Raw genomic sequence first — 18,346 nt, forward strand, 5'->3', positions numbered from 1 at the left:
ACAAATGCCTGTGAACTCTTTTCTTCTTAACTTCAGTGAAGCTCACTTAGCAATGAAATCCAGGAGCAAAACAAAAGCATACTCTAATGAGAAGCAGATACCAATTCAAAAGGAATTTATCTCAATAAATTCTAAAGTAGACATAGACAAAAGAACACATACATTAAGAGCTAAAGCACTTTTTGGAATCTGTGTGACAGAAACCCAGATGAATATGACACTATCTGACTAGCCTAGGTTTAGTTGCAAGCAGTATCAACCAAAACGTGCATTTAATAGAGTATAGCTAAGATCCAGTTCTGCAAGTGTTTGAAAAGGAATAACAGGGAGGAGTATGAAGAAATCTTCTACAAACACAATCAAGTAGATACCAGAGCTAGAAGTGGAAAAGCTTTAGAAACAACATTGCTTGTGATATTTTTGAGAAATGGGAAATTACAAGTTCTGTGGCAAGGAGTTTATTTTAATGGAACAGCAGTAAAAGGAATGACACAGTGGAAGCATTTTGTGTGGTCCTGTTCATATTTTCACTGGATGGACAGAGTGCTGATTCCACCATAAGCTTTTATTAACAGCCAAATCCGACAAGATGTGATTTTAAGTTAAAATATATACATATATAAATTGTTTATTATTTAAATTTCAAAACAAGCCTAGCATTCAGACTAAGAACTAAGCTCTTGCCAATCTTATAGTACATAACACTACGAAGGTTATGTATCAATCTAAACAATTTCTTAGTGTACTGTGATGAGAAAACTGTTAGGGTCTTTTCCTCTCCTCCTTTTTTAAACATACTCGTCCTCAAAATTTTGCTTTTTGGTGTTACTGAAATGCAATATTTAATTATCAAATAATGTTTCTACTCTCAGTTGTCTCAACATTCTACACAAGTTTTGCTAGCAGCAAAATGCTGAAGAACTTAATCACTGAAAAATGTACAAATGGCAGTAACAAATAAATCCATAAGGTCCATTTAGTTCAACAACCTGCCCCTGACAGGAGCCCAGGGAAGTATCCACTGGGTTCTTTGATATTTTCAAGCAGTTCCTAGTGCGTTAGAGGGTGCTCTGAACAGCAGAGAAAAATCTTCACCTTTGAACCTAACACACACATTCCTTTTCCCACATTTATTGTTCCCTGTAGTCACTTTGTTTCTCCAAATTCTTGTTTCCCTTATCCTTTTCCAAGCAAAAGTTGTTTGTTCTTGTTAGGGCTTGACATCATCCTGCTCCTAGAAAGGGACTGGTACAGACCAATGCCAGCAAGCAATTCCCAAGGGAATCGTGTAAGAGGACAAGCATGTAATGGTATGTCACGCAGTACTCCAGAAATCTCCAACAATTTATGGCCTTCCTTTTGGATTTCATAATCTTCAAAGGATTTTTCTTCCATGAATTTGTTCAGTCCTGTCTAGAAACCATGAAAAAGCTTAAAATGTCTCCAACCTGCTTCAGTCAGATTTAAGCAACACAGCTTAAATACAGCTTTAAGAACAATATACTTTTATTTCTTTTGAACACTCTGCTGACATAACCTGATATCCTCTCATTTATGTACTGAAAAGACATAGGGAGGGGGAATCAAATCAATCTCCATGCACTCCACAGTATTCATGATTTTAATCAGTTCATTTGACAGTGCTCAGTTTTTAGCAGGCTGCTTTTGAACAGGTGTGTGAAACAAGGAATTACATTCAGAGAATGGATTTGTCTGGAGGCAGCAGCACTCCTTTCTATCCCAATTCACCCACCCTGACGGTAATAGGAGCTACCATGAATTAAGTGGGGAAAGACTTTCTATGCCTTAATTATCTACCAGGATGAACAGACTGGCTTGGGTTGTTTTCTCCTTTGGCTGCTCTTATTTTGGGTTGAGTGCATCAGGACCACCAGAGCACAAAAAGGCTCCATATGATCCAAATTGTATTTGTCAAGTACTTTCTTGCTTCCAGCAGAGCTTTTGCATTTAGGAGGTTCAGATTAGAAGCTCCTGGTATTTGAAGGCCAGACAGATATTCTTACTTTGAGACAGTAAAGATGGTTGAAAGGTCTATCTAGCAAAGAGAACCTTTATGACAGAAAATACTGGCTTTTGAATACTTTTTAATAGATTGGGCATGTTACAGCCTCACACCAAGAATCAAGAATCATCAAATAGCCCAAAAAAAGGCCTGAAGTAATGAAGATATGCCCTGGTTGAAACTCAGTGCAAATCCAAGGGGAAGGGGGCAAGAAAGAAGAAAGAAAAGTTTAATAATGACAGAGCTTGAAAAACAAGAGTGTGAATAAGCCTGGCTCACAGGAGCAGTTCAGGAGAAGTGGGCAGGAGGAGTTACTCTGCTCTTTTTCTTACCATACAGGCTGCATGCTGGGGAAGCCGATTCACAGCAGGGTCCTACAGACAGTGCTAGGTTAAAACCCTCTCAGAGCTCACCCTGGGACACTGCTACTCCAGAACAAATCCCCCCAGAAGCTATGAAAAAAGGATAAAAGAACAGAGATATTTTCAGTACAAATACCCTTGGCAGGCTTTACCTATACAGAAAGATACTTCAACTAGACTGGGGAAGCAAATAAATTATTTTAAAAACTCTGAGTCTATAAACCCCAAATAAAATAGCTATTCTAATATACTGAAGCTTAGCTAATTTCTGTATAGAATGAATGTTATACCAAGTGGGAAGGTCCACACAAAGTGACAAAGCACATTGCCCAGAAGATGCTATTTGGTGAAATGTGAAACATTACCCAGGGTTCATTCCTTCACAAATCTCTTCCGAGTTTCTCAAAACTTAGCCAAATTGCAACTCTGTTAGCTGAAATTTCCCATACCAGCTGTCTGCCTCAGGCTGCATTTATTTTTGAAAACTCCAGCCAAAACTATTCAGCCATTTCAGAGAAATGCTCTCACAATCTTTTATTTGGAAACTTTTAGTACTCAAATGCTTTAGAGATTCTGGAATTAGATGGGAACAGAGAGAGAGTAGGAGATATACATAGAACCATTTATGAAAGTCTGTCCAATTTTGGCCAAGCCTAAAAATGCACACCCCACACAACAATCCTGAACACAATCTGGTGTGAAGCTGCAGGGCAAAGTCAACCTTTTGCTGTAATAGCTGCTTTCAGGTATTGTATCCTTGGGCTGGGTTGAGTATTATAACCAAAAGCAGAAAAATCTCTCCCCTGTGCTCTCAGTAATCTCATCATCTGTGACTTCAGCAGGATGGGAAGAGAGCTGACAGGCAGAATAGGTATTATGCAATGAGGGGAAGAAGCACATGGTATTAGTTGGGACTACCTGGGAAAGAAAGGAAAATCTTCAGGGTTGGTGGAGGGAAAACGGAAAATTAGGGGATTCACGGGGAATACTGAGAAAATGAGTAGTGGATGAGAAAATGTATGACTAAATAGAATACAAAATTCTGCTACAGTGACTGGGAAAGGGACAGAGACAGAGAGTTCTGGGGAAGGAAAATGGGGGTGAGGGGAAAACTAAAGCCTAGGGTGGAAAAGCGCTCAGACTTGCAGAGGAGACTGGGTAAGAAGCAAGTACTGCAAATGAGCAAAGCAGGGTCCAGACACGATGACTTCTGGAGAAAAAAACATTAGGGCTGCCATCAGAAACCAGAGAAATCAATTGAACACAAACTTTTGTCCCCAGTAAATGAATGACATTGTTTTTAATGGAAAATATTTTTTTTCAGGTTTTCTCATGAGCTGAATAGAATGAATGATGCAAGCAAGCCTCTGCCCTCAGCAACATCTGAGAATGCCAGGTACTTTCACTAATACTTTAGAAAATCTGAACCAGAGCTTTCAGAGTAAATCCTCCAAGAAATAGACAATGAGGGATCACCTATGAAAATATTCAAGTGACTTTGCTAAGAGTCATTGTGTGGGAAAATAAAGATGGAGTCCAACTTTCCAAACAGCAATCTGTCTTAATCAAAAAGCCATGTCCTCCTTTTCTGCAAGACTTCACCTCATTCACTCCATACTTTTCAAATTTCCAGAAGAGTCAGACGTAATAGACTCCTTCCACTATGTCATTTTGATTCACTCCTAAAATAAGGTGGGGAAAAAAGAAAAATTTATACCAATTTTCAATGGCAACAGGAGAGGAGAGCAAACTGAAGTAGTTGTGTAAACAAACAGGTAAAACCTTGGCAAGAGATCAGCAAGCTCACCTTTTACTTGAAATTTCTAATCAGCTTAAGAAAAGAGAGAAACACACTTTTAAAGGAAATGCACAGAGATCAAGATAATTCCTGTTCTGAGGTGTTTTCTAATTAAAATGCCCAGACATTACTTTGTCATAAATTATTTGCTTGTCATGGTGGTGTTTTTCTAGGGTGAATGAGATCTGTTTATAGAACCTTTCCTCTCTGCTGCTTAACATTACAGATTTTATGCCAGTACAAAAATATGGTAAATACTGAAACAGCCATTAGGAATTTTGCTTAGATCATTCTGCAAGCTAGACATTGTCACCTACACAATATCAATCATATACTCAATAATATTAAATATTCAAAAAGTGAAGTGTTGCAGAGCTCTGATGCTTTCATCTTATACAAGGATTTTTTACCTTCTAATTGTAAAAGATCTCAACAAATTACATGTTCATACTACATTGCATGTGTATGGAATTTACTCCTAATTTTGTATATTGAAAAAAGCATCTGAGAAAGAAACTTCCAAAACTGCTCCAGGTTTACCTCTTTTTATCTATATAATTGAGGAGTCACTGATCCCACTTAATTTCCTTAAATTAAAGTATTAAATATTGGCTAAACTGTTCCCCTACAGTTATTTATAATTATTATTATAATCATATAGTTATTTATAATTAACAGCAGTAATTCACTTCAGTGGGATCAGAGTTCAGGTATTTAATGTTTCCAGCGATCCCAAACTCACTTTCTCACTTCATATATAATTATGTCTGGATAATATCTTCTAGCTGCATCAAGTATTAGCATAATTTTCATTACCTGGGCTTTGGGGTTGGGGCTTTTTTTTTTTCCATTCTTCCATTAAACTAAACCATGCTAACACTGTTGATTGCTGCAAGAGAGATTTATTCTTTGGTGCAAATGGAGAAACTGTCACAGGCAATTGTTAGGCTGATGTAAAACAGCTCGTTGAAATGTCAACCTGGAGTTACAGCAAATATGTCACGTGAAGGAAGACTTTCAATTTGCTTCCATGAGCAATGTTTAATGATGCTTTATGCAGCTTTATAAAAGCACCTTAACACCTTTTTGATCTAAACCAGAACACTTAAGTATTCCAAACCAACAGCAGACCACCCAATACCTTTGCCTGGAAGCCTCAGCAATCCCATCTTTAGAGGGACATACTCTTAATATTATGAACATTTTAATTGCATTTAGATTGTTATCTCATGCTCCAGCAAAAATCTACTGCATTTAATTCAAGAAGTAATCTGGTAGTTAAATATTAAATAAACAGCTATTTTTGTGTATACATGCAAAGGAACTGAAAGTATTCTTGCAATCAATGCATCAATGTTAATTAACCATTAACACAGAATGACAAAACTTAGGAATAAGAGCGCAAAGGTTAGCAGGAATAAAACAAGTCAGGCTCTGAAAGCACAGTACTGCACTGCTTGTTATAACCATGGGCTCTTCAGAGCCCAAACGTCTACTTTCCCCATGCAGGCAAGCACACACTGGGATCCCAAAAATTCAGATACATTCTCCTAAAGCTGAAGAGCTGACTTGTAAATTTTGGGAAAATATCCACTAAAAATTATCTCCATAATTCATTTACACAGAAAAATACAGCAACACTATGATGACCATTTATGCTTTCATTTAAGCCTGGCAGAACAATGAACTCTTCTTTTGTGTATTACTAAGCAGACCCATCCTGAAAATACAGGTTATAGAAAAACCCACTCACTCTTTTTGAACCAAAGACACATATTTATGGTTGACAAATGGCTAAAGTCTGGAATTTCCCGAGAAGTTTACTACAGTAGTTTCTGACTCTCCTTCTTTCTTTACAGGGCGTAGTACAGTTTGGCTCTAATTACTAGGTCCACTATTATCACCCTGACTCACTTCAGGTGACATGAATTGCCTAAGTACCTGTTTCACTTGCAGTTTTTGAGTCCAGGCAATTACAATTACTGCTGGATACTGCTGTGTGAAAGGTGGGGATTTTTCAAGCAATGACCTAATGCCTAGAGCTGTGGCTTGCCCAGTTAGGTGAGGTAACAATTTGCCCTCCCAATACCTGGTAGCTCTCCATGGTCCTTCAGTCTCTTCCATCACATCTTCCATTATGCCCAAGCTCATGAGGTTTTGCTAATCAGATACTGGCAATCTCAGTATCTGTCTCTCTCTAACATATAAACAGATTTCAAGCCTAAATAATGCTTCGATTACTTCCCTTAAACTGTTTTAACACAGGGAAAGAAAAACAACTACCAACAGTGAGACTCACTTCAGAGAGGTAAGAACAAGCACCAAAGCTCAACTGAAGAGTATCAGTGGTGCATCTATAGTTAAAGTGCTGGTAAAAGCAACTCCCCTACAGACTAAATCAGAACAGCAAAACCCAAAATACAGTTTAAACTTTTAAATGGAATTACATACAGAAACTGCATTACTGAAAAAATTGTCTTCGAAACGGGATTATCTGAAAATCAGCTTCACAGTGAAAAGAGAAGACAGTGATGATATGCCTTCAACATCCAGCTCTGCCAGAGATTCCTCATATGAATTTAAACAAAACATAAATGTTTTGCTGGTCTCCATTTTAGAAACCAGGAGCAGCAAATAGCTCTTTTCTCACTCTCCTGCCATCTGCCTTTTTTATTTACACAGTGGTGCTGAGAAGACACACAGACATGACTTAGTCAAAACACAGGTACAGTCCTTCATTCCAACAGGAGTTCAAGACCCTGGTGACTCAGTTACCTCCCTCTTCTTAGTGTCTGCAAAAGAAATAAGCTAAAGTTGAATTAAAAGGAAAGTTTTTACACTTACACTGGGAATCAAATTTCTGTTCTGTGAGGTAGAAAGGCCTAGTGACCTTCCAAGAAAAGGTTTTAAAACCCCTAAATTACTACTATTTGAAGTGATGAGTCAAATCACTACCAAGTCATGATTTTTCAGGACAAATACATCTTCCATTTTGTCTGTCATTTATTCCAGTATTACTTGTACTACTCAATCTTTATCAGGTGCTTCTTATACAAGGGAAAAAGAGAAAGTGATAAGATTACAGGCAACTGCATGTCTGAAAACAGTGAGCATGGAAAAGAAGCAGAAGCTAAATGCAATACATACATAAGTAACTTCCTGAATGACTTGGCAGCCCAGTTTGTTTATCCCAATTCAAAAACTAAGTACCATACTAATACACAAAGGCAGCAACTTGCTTTATTTTCAGACACACTTATCTAGGATCTCGTCACTTAAAAATCAGTAGCCTTATATGACCAAGTGCCAAAAACATTAAAAACCAAATGTACCTACACAGATAAATACCAATGAAACGCAATGTATCCACAATTGTTACAAAACAACACAGAAAAAATTTCATATGGATTTAGAATAGCCACAGCACTTGTTTTTAAGTAAGTACAGTTTCCTTCCCCAACTGTAAAGCTTAACATAATCCAGCCTACCATGGCTAGCATGGGTTCTTAAAACCACTTGAACACAATCTGCAACTTCAGAAGAGCAGGAAAAGTAGTCAGGCTATATTTCAACTTATTCAATGAGACTGTCAGAAATAACAATTCCAAATTTTTGACACAAATGCTGGCCACTAGCCTGCATGAGCATCAATGTCCTGAAAAAAATCAATAAAAGCTAGAATAGCTCTCTAAAGTTCCAAAAATTATGCCTACTGATGGAAGGACAGAAATAATAATAAGACGACTGTGCTGACAGGCTTGTTCCTAGCTTATTGGATAATGTTTGGCACAGAGCAGTATTAGTCTAGATGTAACACTTGCAGAGTGACATGTATGAAAAGATAAATGTTACTGACCAAACCGCAAAATTATCAGAGAATTATCTGTGGTAGAATCCTTAAGTAGGAAACAGTGGCTTGACGATGCAAAGCTAGGATGGATAACTGCCATCTTAACTTCTGGGGAAAAAAACAGGGAACTTCCATGCCTCATAATCTCCTTTCTTAAAAACAAGCCATAACTTAGCAAAAGTAACTAGATAAATCCAGGAGAGGTATATTGTTGTTTTTTAAAAAAGAAAACTATGAAGTGGACATCAAAAATACATAATTTGTTTCAATTAAGTGAATAGGAATGCACAGCTCCCTGACACTAGATAAGAAAATCCACAGCAGTGACAGACTTGGTGAAAGGCACAAGTTCAACCAGCTTCTGCTGAACAGGAATTCTGCATTTGATCCATCCTCTGCAGGGAAAGGTAAAGCTCCATTAAGGTCCTTCTGAAATGATTGAATTCACATTTAAATCGAAACCCTAAACTAGTCATGCACTTCTCTACAAAGTTCTTTATCAGGAAACACCCTGTTTAATGACCCTCCTAAATACTGTGGAATTTAGCCACAGATAAAACTTTTCAGTGAACAACAACTTCATCAAGTATATAAAACAAGTTTCAACAGTTAAATCTTCCTCCTTCTTCAACATCCTCCCCATTTTCCTCTATTTCACCTCCTTTCTCCTCTGCAGGATTATGTATCATTGTTTGATGAGCCTCCACTATTATTAGCCTTTCCTTGCTCACAATTAAGAAGAGTGACTAAAGATTTCCTTAGCTGAGATTAGTCTAGACTGACCATCAACTTTCCTGGTGCTATGAGGAAGAACGGGTTTGATCAGTACCAAACACTTTAAAAGAAACCTCTGTACTTCAACAACCTCTCTTTCTAAAATCTACTCAATTTTTAAGAAGTTTAAGTAACTAGTGATTAGATTATGAGACATTAGTAGAGGTGTTAAATATTCCTACTCACAGCAAGCAGACAGAGCACACATTTTCCTTGCAATGCCCTTTTCTTTAAAACGCACATTAAAATAATTCTGTGCTCTGAACTTGAGATTACTTGTGTTATACTTGAGTTCCCAGTATTTTAGAAGGTGTGTTGGACTACCACATTCATTCCTACACTGCTGCAGGATGCCAGAGCATTCCTAGATCACCTATTTTCAACAGCTATCATGCTCTAGATGACCTACACTCAATGTATCTATATTAATGTATATACTAAGTTGAATAATTTGAAAGGTTTGGCTTTCTCCATGTCATTGTCATCTTCACTGCATTATCAGTCACTAGAACAGGTTCCTCAGGAAAATGGTTATGACACCAAGCCTGTTACAGTTCAAGGAGTATCTGGACAACATTTAGTTACATGGATTAGTTCTAGGTAGTCCTGCAAGAAGCAGCACATTGGACTCGATGATCTTTCCATGTCCCTTCCAACTGGAGATATTCTGCAATTCTATGATTTACTTTGTAGTTACAAAGAAGGCTAAATCCATGCACACGGCCACTGAGCAGAAACAACCCTCTAGAGAATAGGGTACAGCACATTAGCATAAGCAATAATGGGAAGTTACTGCTGGTAATATCCTTAGAGCATGTCTGTTCAAGAAGAGGAGCAACTTTTTAAAGAGCAGTTTTTAGGTAGAGGAATGGACTATTTCCATCCATGTTCATTAGGGGAAGAAATCATCCCCCAAAATACCTGTATTCTATCAAATAAATTATTGATTCCCACCCAGTCAAATATATTCTTTTAAGAGTGCCTGGATTGTTTTTTCTCTCTCAGAGAGTACAAGAGCACTCAGACTCCTAGAAAAAGAAACAAAATTAAAGACTAGAACATACTGTAACACATGATTATCTTTATTTCAAAATTGTACAAAGTATAAATTAAAGATATAATTACAATGAAGTAAACCCAACTCTTTACGTATCTGAATACTTTAGCAAAGATAACTGTAATGAAAAAATACCTTTATTGTTCCTCATGAGGAAATTTTATCTGATGGAGCGATACATCATGAAATCAATTGTTGTACATCTGGGAAATTTACCAATGGAGCTCTCCTCCACAGGGGTGTACACTTTGATTTGCCTCATGTGAGTGTCTCTTCCATTTTGGTGATTCGCTAGAACAGCAATCTGGATCATAAAGGTGCGAATGGGCTTCTTGTGGTTATCTGTTAGAGGAACATGGATCCAGCCACTGGGTTCCACTAATTCCAGTTGCTGCCAAAAACAAGACAGAAGAGCAAAACATTCAGAAACAGTTCACATACTTGATATAAATGATCACATATTAAATCCTTTAATAAAGCAGTCTTGTTAATCAGATTTTAGTTACTTTTTCAAAATAATTTGAAATAACAGAGTTGAATACTCGTAGCTAATTTACTGCTCACATAAATGTATACGAAATAATTTGGTTGTATGCAGTTGTGTTTGCTTTTGCCTTTCAGAAGCTATTCCTCATTTTGTGCCCTAATCTTAAAATAAAGATCATTATAAAAGAATACAGACTTCAGTATAAATTTAAGAAAGTAAAAGTGTAGCACTTGGACCTTCTTACTGAAATGCTCAAAGATGACAAAATATGCATTTTAAATTGTTTTATCTAGGCACTCTGAAGTACAATATACTAGAGTGACTTATGTAGGAAACTAAATGCACACAAAGTTCTGGGTTTTCAGAAATTCCTCAGATTATTAGGGGGACTGGGGAAGAGGAAAAGGAAGGTGACAGAGATAAAAATAGAGGATACCTCAAACTTCATCTCATGTATCAAGACCAATTAATAATTGCTGCACAGTCATTAAATCACATTCTAATCACATTTGACTTGCCTTTTATACAACATACCCAGTGTGATATGATGATTTTTTTCTTTTTCAGTTTTAATCCTATACAAACCAATGTCAAGGCAAGCAAACGACAGCATTTTTTTAACTCCAAACCACATCACTGACACAAGAGATTGCTGAAATCAAACTGGATGCTATGCAGAGCATGGCAACAGCTTTTGTTTAAAACTAGTGGCCCAACTTCAAAGCACAGCTCAAAACACACATGGAAGAGCACACAAGTAAATAGAAGTCCTGGGAGTGGGGGGAAGAAAACAAAACACAAAGCAATTGTCCACTAGCAAGTGGACTCACACAGCTAAGCAAATAAGAGTGCTGTTCTTAGCAGCTGAGTTCCCCGAAGGAAGATGTATGTGCTTTGAGCAGCTCAAAATTCCCATCTTTCTCCCAAAAATACAGCATGGCACATCCTGACAAATGCCTTGTTTATGCTGAAGCTTTCAAAAGACCCATCTGAGAGCTACTGGTTCAGAGACAGCAGACACCCTGAGAAAACAACCCAAGACACAAGTAAAAAAACTTGATGACTACTTCAGCTTACAGACAAAAAAATCAGAGCAGACAAAAAAATCTTTTACACCTCCACCTTAAAAGAAAGAACAAGAAAAAAACCCAACAATTAACCACAACCCAAAACTCTCCACTGCTGCAGACTCTCCAACAAATTATTTCCGAAGCATTAAATTCACCAAACCTTAGCAGCAAATAATTTCACTCTGGGAGCTAGACATTTCCACAAACACACAGTCACTTATTTGTTGTAGCACTGTCCCTTTCAAAAAACTTTAATTTTTTTTTCCATAGGAAACTTCAGGTCATGGCTGACTTTACAAAAAAAAAGATGTCTTGTTGAAGCAGCTTTACAAAGGGGAAATTTATCATGGTGAAGTGGCAGTAAACACCTTAAACAAGGATGCTTTCCATCTTCACAGTAAACAGAGAAGGAAGATCCTCCTACCACTTTATTCTACTACTAAAGTCATGTGACTGTGATTTTGAAAAGAATTACAAGGCTAATAAAACTTGCATTTTAATATTATCCTCGGCATTTACAAATTTTGACTACTAATTCAAAGTGGAAAATTTGAGTTCCAAGAGCTAAGATACTAAGATTTTTATGCTTAAATCAGGATGAAATAGATCAGTTAACACTAAGTAACTTTTAGTTAAAAAATGTAGGAAAGATAAAAGTATGGCATATTTCCCAATGCTTTGTTTCATCCTTGATCAAAGGAGGTGATTATATATTCTATTTACAGCATGTTATTTCCCAGTCCTGCTACAAAGGCAGCCAGTTTCTCCCCAAGTCTTTCTATAGCGATGGTACAAGTCATTCCTTCACCTGTAAAACTGGCAACAAAGGCATTAGGCTAGACAGACTAAAAGGTTCCCTGGCTCCACATGTCAAACTTCACATCCTCTGAGCGGGTTTTTACTGTCTTAAATGAAATACAGGATTTTGCAGGAGGTTTTGCTCCCACTGAATTCACTTGCAGTCCTGCATTTCTGCAAATGGATACAAGATCTCAAGCCAGCCACAACAGAGTCTGAGCAGCCACCTAGGAACAGTCACCTGAGCACCCCTTGTAGAAACACCACAACTGAGCACAGACAGCACACAATTCATCAAGCACCACTGAACTGTCTTAGCCACAAAGACTTTTTTTCTCAGCTTCCCTCACAGATGAATACACAACCTTTACTCTTACAAATCCTGGACTCATCCTCAGAATAGGCTCCTTTCCCCATTCCAGTCAAACAGTTGCCTCTTGGACAAAACACACAACACTTGTGATGAAGTTGGAGGCTAGAGTGTAATAAATGCAAATGTCAGACTCCAGTGTTTGAAAAAAGTGAGCTCTTGATTTCTGCCCTCTAACATTCCTGAACTGACATTTGAGACTAACCTTTTTTTTTTTATTGATGCTCACATAGTTAATTAAAATCTTGATACCTACTCAACGACCGAGGTTTAAATGCAACAAAACCAAACTGCATGCTCAATAGAAAAGGAAATATTGTTTTGCCAGTATGATAGACACATTTTCTGCAACGAAAGGAATGGTATAAACCAGACACACACACTCTCCCAAATTCTTCTCCTCCACATCTGTCATGCTCTTTCAGATGAGTGAAACAGTTTCTTTTTCCAGAGGGGCCAGGTCCATCACCAGGGAGAAGGAACAGGACATGGGGATAGGCAGGGGTGATACAAGACACAATGCTGCCCACTCCTAGCTCAATGTCAGCACCCAGACCCAGCTGTCACAACTCCTAGCAGAAGTGGGATGAAATATGCAGCTCTACTCTGCCTGGAGCATTCCCAGTGTGAACAGAATCTAAAGGAAGCTTACTGTGAAGTTTTAAGAAATTCCTATTAAGCCCATGCAAATGGCAATCTTTCAAAGCCTCATAAACTGGTCTGGAAATTTGGGTGGATTTTTACAGGGAGGCAAAAGGCACATCCTCAACACAAAGGCTGAACTATTGCCAAATTTCAAATCCTTGCTTTAGAGCTTGGGGGCACTGGAGCATCAAAGAAGGACACCAGAATATTCTCATACAAGCAAAACAGCATACTTTTCACTAGCCTTGTTCTTGGAACTGAACTGCTTTGGCTGAAACTTTCAAAAAATTCAACCCAAAGCAGATTATCTCACATGGAAAAATCTGTCTGAAGTGAACTTCGGCAAAAGTCAAAGTAACCAACAGTTAAGCCTTAAAATGGAAAGGGTCACATAACCTTAAGTACAGGTGGCACTGGCAGCTCCACCCATAATAAAATACTACACTTGAAATCCATTTCAGTTGACTTTGCTCAAAATCAAGCCTGTTCTTTAAAAGCACAGACCACTGTATACACATAGACACACACACATACAGATATATTTATATTTCACCTCAACTCCATAGCATCAGTCCACTACAAGCAAATACCAGATTAAGTTACCTCCCATATTTTTAATCTTGTGTAGATCATTAAGACTCAGTCAAAATTAACTGTCTTCCAAGAAATTTTTAAAAATCAGCTTTACTACTAATCATCTGAGTGAAATTAAAAATTCAAAATTTCTTTCTGTTACGTGTTTTTCTAGAAAAGTGTTGTTTTTTTTTTTTTTTAAAGAAAACTTAGGAATGAATCACTGCAAGTTAAGTATTGGTAACTCAGGACAGTTCCTGCAGCTCTAGACTAGTCCTACTGTACAATATACTAAAAGCCCAGGGTTTGTGGCTTTTTTATATTTGCTTCTAATACTATAAATTTTGTGACAATTGGAAAACAAGAAAACCATGAAAGTCAAAATAAAAGAACAAAGGGATAAAAATTGAAAGGGAAAAAAATCACTCACTTGTCCTTGCTGCTGTTATACTCTAGCTCTTCTCCTGCTTTCTCTCTCCGTTGCTTTCTTACTTTTCCTGTCCTCTATATGCTACAGCTTTACCTATGGACATATGCTACCAGCTCCAGGAATCCAAGTTATTTGGAAAGCCAAAGGAAAATTAATGTTCTCAATGGAATTCTCCTCCCCAGCCTCTATAAAAGCCCTTTTTCTTCACTTTATTGTACAGTCCAGAGGTTCTACAGAATTCCATACATATTTGGCAAGGCTACTATTGCAACTAATGAGTGTCCTACCATAGTAGACACAAACCACACAACAAAATAAATTTAAAAAAAGAAAATAAGACCAAGGCAACTTGAGGCTACACTTCAGAGAGGTGACTGAACACAAGACCAGAGCTTTTAGGAGGAAACTTCTTCTACAATCACTAGCCTCCTTAGAGGCTAGGAAGTTATTTACTCAAAGATTTTATAGTATTAATAAAAGATTCTATAGTATTAATCCTACCTAAACTGAATATTGACCTCTTTTCCACACTCAGTGATATTTTGTTTACATTCTGTGGTGTCTCCGAATGGCATATAACTCTAACTGCTATTTCTACTAAGGTTACAAATGCATCCCAAGCTTTTGGCTATATTTACAATAGGCTAACATCCTTGAAATAAGACTTGATTTTTCCTGCCCTTTAAAGTTATCGTTTGTGAAGATATAGAGAGGAAAACACTCACTGTAAATAGTTTCACATTCAGTGTAATTACAAACACATCCCAGATGTGTGCTAGACAGGGCTCCCAGTTCAGGGGACTAAATACATATAGGAAGAAAAAGCAGCTCATTTTTCCCCCTGACAGAAAGCTGAGAATTCTTGCTGCCATCACAGCTTCAGCATGAAACATGATTCTGAGATGTTTGTACCTCATCAAATTTCCATTTCATCAACTTTACTACTAGATTTAAATGGCTGTGAAATCAAATAGCATTTAATTTTACTCCTTCTACTTTTCTCATGAAACTGTTAAAGCTGCTTTTTGTTTTAGTGACTCAGCCAACTATGAATTAAAAGTAGTGGCTAGACTCTTCTTCACACATATAATTTTGTCTCTCTATGTGCTTAGCTAGTTCTTACAATACAGTTATTATAAAAACCTAAGCTTTTCAAAGCAGGTGTTCCCAATAAATAATGTATTCTTCCAAGCAGCAGATTATAAAACTAAGTTTCAAAGAAAAGAAATGCTATGTTCAGAAATTAAATATTTATCAGTACATGAACTTTCCCATGTAGGAAAAGGCTTTTTCCTGTTTAGCCATTGTTTTTTACAGCTATCCAAATATGTTTTCACAACAACTGGAAAGAAGAAAGAAAGTTGGCTTAACTTCCAAAATCCTGTTTCCATAACAGCCATGTCCTACCATTTAGTTACCAGGACTGAGAATCTGTGTGCCTCTGCATAATTCCAAGTATTAGAACTGTCAACACACGAAGTAGCAGAGGCTTGGGCTTCAGCCATCACTTCACTTAGGAAGGAAGAGAACCAGTTAATAGCAGTGATGCACCAGTTCCAGCAGAAAAAATGAAGCATGTCCAAAAGAAACTTGGTGAGTTCCAAGTGAGCCAAAGGAGGGACACCACATTAGCAACTTAACAGGGAACACAGCAACAGGCTCAAAGGACCCACTGTGAACAGCACACTTGTGTGCTCAGATGAAGCAACGACCACCTAAGGAGGTGCCTCTGTGGTCTTAATCAGCCACCTCCTTAAACGGTCAAGAAATCTCATTTCAGTCCATTAGGCAAAAGAAGTTTTCCATTCTTTTAAACTGCAGTTCCTGAAGAGTCTAAAGGAGCACAGTCCATCTCCTCAGGAAGAGTCAGCTGTGGATTTGGGTAGACAGGAGATCAGCTGCAGAATAAGCTATATTAGAGAATGAAACTTGCAAACACTAAAAGTTCCCATCTTTTAGTATCCTATAAGCTCTTTGTTCAAATAAAGTGAAAGAAATTACCTTTGGGAAGACTGGGAAGGTTGAAAAAAGGTCCAAAAGATCCTTGCAAGAAGTTTTATGGAACCTCCTTCAGGCTATTTTGCTCCAGATTAAAACACTAAAAATTAATCTATGCCCAGGTGTTAGAAAGTTGTATGCAATAAAAAGAAAGAAAACAAAACACTCAAACTAAGCTGTAAAGAATACATAGAAAAGGAAGAAAAGTTAATCTAGAAAAGCAAATCCTTGGTGGGTCAAGGATTAGTATTCACAATGCTTAAATACAGATTCTTGCACTGCCTTTCCAGATTTCCTGTTTGGATTACTTGAGCAGCACAAAAACATTGGACAACATCAGTGGGTTGTGCCCCATTGCTGCTTTCTGAAGGGAGCAGATGATGCCAACTGAGCCATGCATGATGCAACCTAAACTTCATTTGGCAGAATGACTGACCAGCAAACTCATGAAATGGTGTCAAGTGACTGGTCCATTTTGATATTCTTTAGAATTGGGGGCCCTGATTATCATTTCCCCATACATTTAAAAAGGAACTCTTTTATTTGGTTCTGCTGAGAAACCAATGCAATATCTTCTAAGATGCACATAGCTGATTCAGGAAGAATTTCAATACTACAACAGGAATGAAATTAGGAAGAGATGAAATCTAATCCATGGAATGGTTAACAGGGTTTAATGCTTTATGAATGCCCTCATCGTCTGTCTTTGAATTCTGCTGAAGTCAGATGAAGAACACATAAGAGGACAACAATTTAGTCTTAGACATGATGAGGAGCCTCTGGTGAGTAAGCGTGCGCATCAGCCTACTGTCAAATGGGGTACACTGGCACACACTGTGGAATACCAAGAGCTTTAGGGCATGGATTCACAGGAAAAACAGCTCTTTCAAAAGCAACAAGTGATAAAGACTCCCACATAATGATGCCTGCAAAAGGGTCAAGGCTGTGCTGAACTGCCCACACACAAAACTGACAGATGAAGTCATGGATGGTCTGGACACATGTGGAGGGGCCCCTGTCCGTGGTACTTAAACAACCACCACCCTGCCCATCACAATCCCACCTCTGCATCTGCTCACAGCACTTGCATAGTCAGGTACATCCAGCCTGACAGACAAATGAATAACCTGCCAAATGCTAAACCTCTGTGAAATTGTCAGCCACAACTGTCTGACTCAATTGAAATTTCAGAAAATATTGTCTGCTTAACTCCAGGTGGCAGGAAAAAAAAGCAAAAAGAAAGGAAAAAAATTGACAACAGTCTTTGAATGCTTCATTCTCTAGAATGTGGCTGAAAAGAGTTCTTCATTCTAGAAAATTTACCTGCAGAAACCATCAGGAATTTGTCACAGACTGTTTACTAGGAAAGTCTCTCTGGAAGAAAGAAACACTGCTTTCCCATTTGCTGTGCCATTTGCACTTTTTTTTTTTAGTATGTTCTGTGAAGAACAATAGATAGGCAGCTCAACATTCATTACAAAAATACATACCTCAAGAGGTATATATTGCTTCAGAAAAGGACAAAAATGTTGAATAGTCTTGGACAGGTTGCTTTTCAGTCTTACATTTTTGAAGTCCTATTAAGTGAGGTCATTTGAACTTTCACATAACACTTTATGCTGGACACATCCATAAATTAAAACTCGTTAGAGAAGGGTTGCTATGCTGTGTATGCTTTAAGTTGCACCGTCCACTGGAACTTCGGGAAAAATAACATTCTCCCTGTCCCTTTGAAAAGCAGAATGATCCAACCAGCAAATACAGAATGACAATGCAGTCTAGGAATGGTGTTTCATATGTGCAAGTATGGAATTAAGGCCTAAAACTCCAAAGCAAACCTTCTAACCACAGCAGGAAGCTATCTAAGTTTAGTTTGGTACCAGCTAAAAGAGATTCCATCTTAACAGGAATCTGTTGCTCCAGAAGGAATACTGTTTCCAACTGAAATTAGCCATAACAGCTGTGAAATTTTGGATCTCTGATTTAAAGAAAAATGGGTTTCATAACTCATTTAAGAAGCAGTCAAGAGTGGAGGAAGGGAAGGCAAATACACGCTAATTGCAATACTACTCTCCTGCAGGGACCTAATCTCACTTCACAGCTATCACAAT

General features: G+C 37.8%; 1 protein-coding gene across 9 annotated transcripts in view; it reads right to left on the reverse strand.

Annotated features, from left to right (window-relative positions):
- ANAPC10 (anaphase promoting complex subunit 10) overlaps positions 1 to 18,346 on the reverse strand; it is a 140,497-nt gene that overhangs the window by 95,898 nt on the left and 26,253 nt on the right. For 5 of the 9 annotated variants that reach the window (XM_068187774.1, XM_068187772.1, XM_068187771.1 and 2 more), the window contains exon 5: positions 9,869 to 10,255. The exons of the other annotated variants lie outside the window; for them this stretch is intronic. In XM_068187774.1, the coding sequence (XP_068043875.1) occupies positions 10,025 to 10,255 (231 nt within the window). In that variant the 3' untranslated portion in view covers positions 9,869 to 10,024. Of the gene's footprint in view, positions 1 to 9,868; positions 10,256 to 18,346 lie in introns of those variants that run through there. 9 annotated transcript variants of the gene reach the window in all.

Source organism: Anomalospiza imberbis, chromosome 4 (genome assembly GCF_031753505.1).
Source record: "Anomalospiza imberbis isolate Cuckoo-Finch-1a 21T00152 chromosome 4, ASM3175350v1, whole genome shotgun sequence".
NCBI classification, from domain to species: domain Eukaryota; kingdom Metazoa; phylum Chordata; class Aves; order Passeriformes; family Viduidae; genus Anomalospiza; species Anomalospiza imberbis.